We start from the raw sequence: 9184 nt of genomic DNA on the forward strand, positions 1-9184 counted from the left end.
GGATCAGGTCTTGATGCTTCATTAACGCACCTCCTTCATGGGAAATCTCTTCTTTCAAAATTAATTCTGACAAATGGTATTGTAGCCGTAGTCCGAGCTCAGCAGAGGGGCGGCAACTGTGTGTCAAATACTGAAAGCTGTCGGAAGGAAGGACAAAAAAGCTTGCTGATGTAATACTTCAGGCTAAAATGATTATATTGGCACGGCTCCAAATATTGGGGCAAGCCTGAGATACACCATTTTTCTTCCCTCACAACATTCCACATGGGAGAGAAGGCACATGCCCAACAGAGCGCACATAAATTGCAAGAAAATTGATACAGGGCCCAGGGATGGCATCTGTATGACACGGAATTGCAGGATGGTTCAATTTACCGCCTAACAAAATATTCACCAAGATTAGCAAGAACTGTTGAAACTGTCCCTCCAAAAAGAACCATAATGAGGTCACGTTTGCAGTAGGAGGAACAAGCCCTGCTTTCCTGAATATAGCTCTAATTGGAATGACCTCATACATTAGTGATGCAGCCTATTCCCAGTACTTCAATCTGTCGATCAGACGTAGGACCCAACACTGTATTATTAACTGTCCGCTGGCATACCATCTGGATAGGCTGCCTTGCGATTGGATTTTTGCCACTTGTGACAGCATTAGCACCTGAAAAGCCTGGGAGGGGAAAGCAGCAGGCACATGAAAAAAACAAACCTGCTCTGATCGTCCCATTCCTGCAGCTGTGGCTGGAATGGTAAAGGTTTAGGCTAGATGGGTCGGCAGGAGAGGAGAGCCCCGTCATTCCTCTTCAGGCCCTTTCCTTGGAAGCAACAGCCATTATCTCAGATGGCAGGGGTCTGTGGTAGGCGTTCAATAACCAACGTGTTGTGGTCCCACTACAGGGACGTGGACCGACAGAGAGCTGTGGAGATACAGACCAGGAAGAGGATAGAAATGACAGGTGAGTCTTCCACACCTTTTTCCAGTCATGGTAAAATGTCTTCTAAGTGTAATGCTTATGTCTTGCCTGTATTTTTCTTTACTTGAATCTTAGAGTGAATGTTACAGTGTAACCACTTCTTGGCACAGATTTATTTATCAAATTTTTATCATTGTTCCTCAAAATGTTTATTGTACCCAAAAGGTTTGGTTGTGTTCATAGTGGTTGGTTAACAGTGAGATTTCATGATTTTTGGTCTGCAAGTGAGTTGAAAGATGGCAGATGAGGCTTGGTCGGGATACAGTATGTTAGTCTTGCCGGACCATCTTGAAGATAGAACTGGAGATTGGCTGTGCTGTCTCTAGTCATGACAGAGGTTGAAATGTGAAGGGAAGCATGTCATGAAGGTGACTGCATGATGTGCATGTCAGTAGCCATGATTAGCTTCAGTCATCTCAGTACCAATAATGTATTTCTGTATCTGTCAGGTTTCTGTGATGAATGAGAATTCCCAATATTGGAAAATTCCCTAGATAGTAGGTTTTTAAGCAGTCAAAACAGGTTTCATTCAATGGTATTGTTCATAGCAGTTTCAAATGAAAAATAATTTCCTTGCAGTTGTTTGTAATATAACAGATTTTTACTTAAAAACATGGGCTTGCTGTTGAATTTTTTAGAAATGATTGGCAAATCAGGGCAGACTGACTCACTTGTAACAAATGGTCTGTGGAATTTCATGTTAAGACATGGAAACAGTATCTGTTATGGAGAAGGGTGGGCTGGTTCCCATTTGTACCTTGGCTCCAATAATCAGTATTGACAGGAAAAGAGAGGCCATTCCGGCTGTCGGTATCTTCCTTGTGATAGTTCAGTCAAGCCTGCTGTGTGCTATCCTTGTAACATATAAATACACACAATGAATAGTACCAGTAATAAGCACTGCTGAAATTAAATTACAAGCGAAAGGAAGCAACACTGTTGCTTATATTTAAAACATTTGGAATATTTGAGTTAGAAAATTGTGACTGGAATAAGAAAACATTTCAAACATTCCCATCTAGTAAGCATGGTACAACATTTATATCCATAAATATCCATACCCTCTGCTTCATAATTTTACCAGGAAGAATTGGCTTGTAGGCCATACATTACAGTAACCTTTGTAATGACATTTCAGCATAGCTGATATCAGTACCATTGATTAAATGTGTCAGCTGACAAGGTATGGCACAAGGCTTTATATTTTATCAAGAAATTTTCTCTAAAGATACAGTTTCCATGAATGGGAGTGTCTGCTGCCATATGGGTGTGAAAATATTGTATATTCAGGGTGCATTATGAATTCAGTTCATGCTAGAGAAATTTTGCCTGGCCTGCTTCATGTATGCAGTTCTCTTGTGTAAGCAGAACACATGCCAGAAGCCTGGATTATCAAATGTTTCTTTCATTTCAAGTCGGATAGCAGAGCAGCCTCAGGGCATCTGGCAGAATAAAAGCTTGAGGCGTTCCATCAGTGTAATCTTGCCATGCATTCCAAATAGCAGTATAACCAAATTTGTTCAGTTCAGGCTCATGTACTGCCACACTGTCCTTACCAAGTAGGATGTGGTGTATATCTGAGTCTCTGCAAGCTGTTAGTGCTAGTCCTACTGAAATCAGGACCAAACTATTCTGGGTATTGAATGTTTGTTCTATTGTTGTCAGGGCCAAATGTACAGTCAGGGCCAACCAAGCTGTGACGGAAGGCTATTTTTGTGTAGGAATTTCGTAGTATAAAGCTTACACTAACCTTTGCTCCACATCTAACCGGGACTTAATACTCTTGTTGTTTATTCTTTAAATAGCCGTAGACATAGTTATATCGGTATGGACTACAGCATGAGTTCATGTGTAGATATGATCTGGGCATGTGATATGTTTGTGTACAAAAGTAAAGATTGTTGGTAGAAAGAAAGGGATTTGTATCTATCATCCTTTATGCTTGTAAGAATGTTTTAAAGATCCAGTTAATGTCATAACTACTGATCGCTCAGAATGGCTGATAAATCCCCTGGCAAAAGCTGCTCAACAACATTTTGTCAGCAGCAGCTGCCTAGTTCCTAGATGTTCTCCCTGCTGAATGTGACATACTCTGCTCAGTTTGTACCTGGTGATTTCCTTCCCATAAATTCTTATACCTGAAATTTCACTGCCAATATTTTGTTATCCCGTGTCTCTCCTAAACTCTGTAGGATACCATTTTCTAGTTCATTGCAAGTGTTGTTCACTGCTGCCTGAAGTTCTGTTCCAAGATATTTAATGTCAGACATACCCTATTCTGTTATTTGTTTGAGGCACTGAATTTGGATTGCTTTGAACCCCGAAACATGACCATTTGTATTTTATAGATTTTTCCCTTTCAAAACCTTGTCCAGGAATGGTGAATATATGGGTACGATGTACGCCCCAGGTGTGAGAATTAGTGAATATCCTTTCTGAGTGTAATTGTCATGGCTGTAATATTACTGGTGCTTTAAAGTTGATTCCCCTGTGTCTTTTTTCTTTATTGCACTGTAGAGAATATGAAGCGTCTGTACATCTAAAGCTGTGGCTGTCAAAATGTTAAGACTACTCCTTCATCATCAGTATAAGCAAAGTCACCTGCTCTATGCATTGCAGCTCATGCCAAGCTTTCATAGACGTAGACATAGTTGCAGCCTGCATGCGCAGTTTCCTCCCCTGTAATCCTTTGTTGGGGAAGGTGTCTCCGACGTTTCTTCTGCTGCCGTGATTGAGCTGGGAGCATTGTTCACGGTTATCTCTGGTCCCCAGCTTGGTGGATGGTAATAGGGCTTTGTTATCTCTAGCCTACAGAACAGGTAGCAGGTAGCCAGGTGAACCAGGCATAAATTCATCACCAGGGCGCTGCAAGCACCCTGGTGAATATTGTTACATTGCACAGTTGGAGGCAAGGGGCCCCTTTCCTTGGATGGGGTTCACTGTGCCGTGGAAAATAAGATTTCTCTTTCAGGTCAGGAAGGTCACAAAATTTCATCAAGGACCCAAAAAAATAATGGAATTTGAAGAAGAAAAAATGATGAAATCAAGGCAGAAGAGGGGAATGTTCCTGTAAGTTCGAGGTGTTCAATTTGGTTTGGAGGGTATCGATGGGAAAACTGCTGCCAGGGCGGGAAAATCGTTGAAAAGTCATGGAATTCTAGAGAAAGCTGGGTGTACAAGCCGTGTGTGTAGATAGCAATATCCATAATCCCACCCCTGAAAGGGATGGCTCAAACATGAAGAGCCATGAGCCCTTAATGTAAGCATGATTTAAGACTGCTTCATTAATTCTGACTCAGTCAAGTTTAGGCATTGTACCTTACTTGGCAGTCAGTCAAGGGTGACACTTTTATTACCAGTGATATCTTCTTTATGCAGATATAGCCCATATTTTATGGGAGGCAATATCAGCCCCTGACCCTGTGTTGTATAATGGGATTTTGTCCGGTCCCTTCCACTCATGTTATCTGAGTCTCTGGTGATTTGATGAGAGTGTAGTTTCTTGTTGCAGCTCGTATGGGGTGCTTCAATTTGACTCATGTACACCCAGATATTTCCAGTGATTTGTGATATGCACAGTGCAGCCATCATAATTGCAGATGTAACCCCAGGGCTTTGCTTCCCTCTCCTGCCTTGGTGCCAGGAGGGAAGGCTTGTCCTTCAGCACCCACAACCTGATTATGTCATGGAGTTCAGGATTCTCCTCATCTCAGCTTGCAATCAAAAGTTTCAAGTTCACTCCTGGAATTCAAAAGGTCTCAGAAGGTGCAACAGAAATCTTGTTGTGAGTGTTTTGGTATGTCTGCCCACATTCATGCATTTGTAATCTTATTCTTAAACTGAATATAGGAAGAACAGGTATTTTATTTCATGTACATACACATCAAGTTTCTTTTGAAACAAATATTTGTACATTTATGGTGGTTCCAATGCAGTATTGTATGTGGAAAATTGGCATTTTGAATGTAACTGAATGTTAGATTATTTAGACTAAATTAGAGCATAGAATACATGTTATACTTATAGTGCCCTTGATTGTTTTCATGGCGATGAAGTAGGCCTGAAGGATAGACATCTGCAGCCCATTTTGATAAGAGTTACATTTTTGTCACATGGGAGATATCCTATGAGCATAGGCCTTGATGACAACCTCTAATGCTACCCCCAGTTGTGTGTCATGTCAGTCACCTGTGCATGTATCCATTAGGTCATATGGCTACAGCTCCCTTCACAGTAGAAATCCTAGATGCTATCTGCTTTTCAGACTATTCATCAGCAAAGGTCATAGATTCTGGCTGTGAAATCCTGCAGTTCCCCCCAAGGCAAGCCCAAGCATCAATGCATATTTTACGACGTGGCCCGATGCAATTTTTATGAAGGATGGGATGCCCGACAGAGGCAGCAGATTTCCATGGCTGTCTACCCTCTGTCAGGCTGGGAGAGCTGAACGTGGTAAATAGCCGTGACCTCAATTTTGGCAGGGCAGTGGATAGCAGAGTCTACATACAGAGGCGTAGGTCTTGAGTGGTGGGCATAGACAGTTTATCATGGTGCAGGAAAGAAATCACCCAGCACTGCCTGTTACAGAATCAATCCACTTAAGCTAGACCAGAGAAATGTATCCCTTCCGTCAACATAAGGCATAGTACTGGTAGAAAATTATTGGCTATGAAATTGCCGATCATCAATGATGCATGAGGAAGAAATGCACACAGGGTCACTGCCTTGTCCTGCGAACATCAGGCTTTTTGCAAAAACTCTGCAAATATCGTCCAAACAGTCTGTTGCCAAAGAGGTGTAGATATACATTACCCACACTGATATTAAAATGTATGAATCACATTGGCATTGTAAGCACCAGTCAGTGTTGCAACTGTGTTATTGACACTGCTGAGTTCTAAAAGTAGCTGCAAACAAAGCTGAACCTAATGGACCCTTGTGGCCAGATTATCTCAGCCTGGGGCCCAGAATGTGTGAGGAAAGGAAAGACAGTGAGCTAGGAGAGAGAAACCCTTTGGTAGGAATCACCTAGAGGAGCCTCTCAAAGAGATAGCCTATGGTATGTGGAATGGGTGCCTATTCATCACCAGCCAAGTCCAGGGGCCTGTCAAGGGTGGCTATTCCTCGGAGAGGCCACATGAAATCTTAGTATGAGGTGGGGGCAGATTGCTGGGTTGCATGAGATTGCGACCCACCAATGATATTGGCGCTCACCTACTGTGGGCGGATAGGACCTACTTGTTATTGCTTCCAGCACCCGGAATGCTGCTGATATCAGAGGAAAGGATTTGGGGGAACTGCAGTGGGAATACCCTTTCCTATTTTCCCGGTAACTTTATGGCATCTGACAATTTTTGGCACTGTCATTGTTGATATTAGATAGTGAGATGTATTGCTGGGCTTACAGCACACACATATGCCTATGTTGTAATATGATACAGAAATTTCTTGTGTATGATAAGTAGTGCATCAGACACAACTATTTTATGTTGAGAAATTTACCATATACCACCCAGCCACCAGAAGTTGTAATCCTGGAGGTGTTGCATGGTCAGTAGTAACCTGTCCTTTACGTTCACCCCTGACTGCCCCCTAGAATTGTGCCCTTTTAAAAATAGGAGTGATAGTTTCAATGCCTGTTCGCCCTTCATTTGTCAGTGGGCTTTCCAGGCAGCATTACTGATGCATGGGATGAAAGGGGACTTGGCATTCATTCAGAATGGCTAATCAGTCAAGAAGCTTTCATGAAGATATCTAATAAAGCCTTGATGCTGCTCTGAAAAGGAGGATGTCCACCACCAGCAAATTATGCTGCTGTGATGTGCAGCATGCTGACGGGATAGCCTGCCCGGTATGGCTTCCAGCGTACTTCTGTATTAAATGACAGGTCCAGCAACAGCTGCTGATGTTTTGAAATGAGGTCCATGGGTTGCCATGTTGTTACATGGAATCTGAGGGTTACCATATCCATAGAAGGCTGAATGATTCCCATGGCCTGGTCAGATTAGGAGGTGAGCTCATGTGCCTCTACTTTTGCATTTTTGTCCAGATTTTATGTATTATTGAATATTCTGGTTCAAAAACTAAGATACAAATTTGTAGTATTTGTGTCATGATGTTTATCACATGATGTTCTTTCAGACATGGCAGGTTTGCCAATTGTCATGAGGATGAATGTAGTACATATGCTACAAAGTACATAGGAACCAATATCTAGTTCTTTTTACTGACCAGATTTTGTTGTGCATGGTTTACTTTGATCTATAGGCAACACATACTCTGGCTGATTCCTTGTTAGATCATTAGCTTATTGTACAATACCTAAGTAGATAGCATTTTTGCATTTTCCCCATCACCAACGAAATGTTTTGCACAAAGTGAACTTGATGCTTTACAATGTTAAAATCATGAAGCGGGTTGTGTATTGCTATTTCTCTTGTAACAAAATGTGTTCAGTCCAGCCTGATGTGTTGATTGTCTGGTACTGTACTTTTTGTACAGCATATTCAAAGAGAAAAAATGCAGCTGTCCATGTGACATCACATGATCGGTAATGACATCACAGCCATGATGTCATAGTTTACTTAGTGAATGGTAAACAGCAGGCTTTCAGCTTCTACTGGTGTGATTAGGTACTGTAATAGATCAAAGGAGCCAGAGAAGTAGCATGGCATCTTAGAGGAACATTAGCCTGCTTCTATTCCAGTTCTTGTCTTTAATTATTTACATGGTAGGCAGAACTAGACTAATACTGTGCATGTGATGTGCTTTAGACAATCTGAGCTAAAAGGGTTGCTAGTTTAAAGTGTTGTGGCTTAATATCAGAGTCCACTCACTATCCATGGGACATATATGATCATATGGTCGGCATGAGATTATTATTCCAAACAGTGTCCATTAATCTCTTAGTACCTCTCGTTTAATAACAGTCATAGTTGCTCACTAGTAGGTGCGACAGAATAGATCAAAATATCCTTTCATTAATTTCATAGAGCATTTTTTTGGTATGTATTTCAAAGTGAATGATTTTCTGCCAGGCATATATGGTGCAAGAAAAATGTCTAGCTAGAGGTAGGTTGAGGTAGTAATAGTACACTGCGATGAAAGCATTCTTATCTTGTTTGGTACACCTGATAGGTTCTTTGGCTACTTGCTGCTGACCAGTCAATATTCAGTGTCAGTATGTGGCCATCCAGTTTTACAGGATAAAGAAGATTGAATGCTTTTTTTTCTCCCCTTTCTTCAGATGATGACACGAGCGGGACGGAGAGCGGGGATGAGATGCTGACCTATAGGGCGGTGTCACACACACCAACCAGTGTGACCATTACCACCAAGCCCACCAAGAAAGTCAAGAAACGAAAACGGGAGAAAAGCGGCGAGAAAGACCATGAGGGCAGGAAAAAGAAAGTCAAGGTGAGGTCTAGAACATTTTGCTATGTAGTACTATTTAACAGGGACCAATATTTTTTGTCAGCCTTTGGTAAATCTAATAAAGCTTCCCAAGCTGGCTCATCCATGCATCGCTGCTGGATTAATTTTACTAGGGATCAGCAATGATGAAGCTCTAATGTAATTTATTACCGATATTGTGTAGTTGTATTTTAAGATGTCATGGCATGACTGAGCAGTCTGATAACAGTGCTGTGGGCCTCCCCATCATGTGAAAATACTGGCACTATTTAGATTGTGACTGGATAAGTCTGATTGATAGAGGTTTGTTGAGAACTGTTCTGGGATATAGTGAAGCTAGTTTCCAGTATACACATCAAATATGGGATTTGGAGTATAGCGTTACATTTTTCAGCAATGCTATACTAAACCTGGTTTTCCATAAACCTACCTGTCTGGGTCCTTGCACAAAGTTTTTTACTGGCTGCCCCCAGTCATGATTAGAAGCTAGCATTGTCAGTCATGTCAGATTTTGTTTATGTACTGATAGAGTCCATCTATATTGTATAACCAGAACAGTTTCACTGTTGCCTGGGCCTTATTTAGATACTTTGCTACAAAATGCAATTTATGCACGTTTTACTGAGATGCTAAAGCTCAATTACTTGCCACCATGTTCCCTTCATAAAGTCTACAGTTTGAGTAATGATGAAAGTTTCAGTCATGCTTCAGATACAGCTCTTCAGGTTTATATCCATTTTGAGTTGACTTCATTTTATTGATAGCCTGGTAAACTTGATTTCCCTTATACACCATTCTTG

General features: G+C 41.4%; 1 protein-coding gene across 1 annotated transcript in view; it reads left to right on the forward strand.

Moving 5' to 3' along the window:
• LOC118416183 (inactive histone-lysine N-methyltransferase 2E-like) overlaps positions 1 to 9184 on the forward strand; it is a 50414-nt gene that overhangs the window by 19718 nt on the left and 21512 nt on the right. Inside the window, exons 6-7 of the mRNA XM_035821263.1 lie at positions 895 to 953; positions 8218 to 8387. Of these exons, the coding sequence (XP_035677156.1) occupies positions 895 to 953; positions 8218 to 8387 (229 nt within the window). The remainder of the gene's footprint in view (positions 1 to 894; positions 954 to 8217; positions 8388 to 9184) is intronic.

This window comes from Branchiostoma floridae, chromosome 5, assembly GCF_000003815.2.
Source record: "Branchiostoma floridae strain S238N-H82 chromosome 5, Bfl_VNyyK, whole genome shotgun sequence".
NCBI lineage: Eukaryota > Metazoa > Chordata > Leptocardii > Amphioxiformes > Branchiostomatidae > Branchiostoma > Branchiostoma floridae.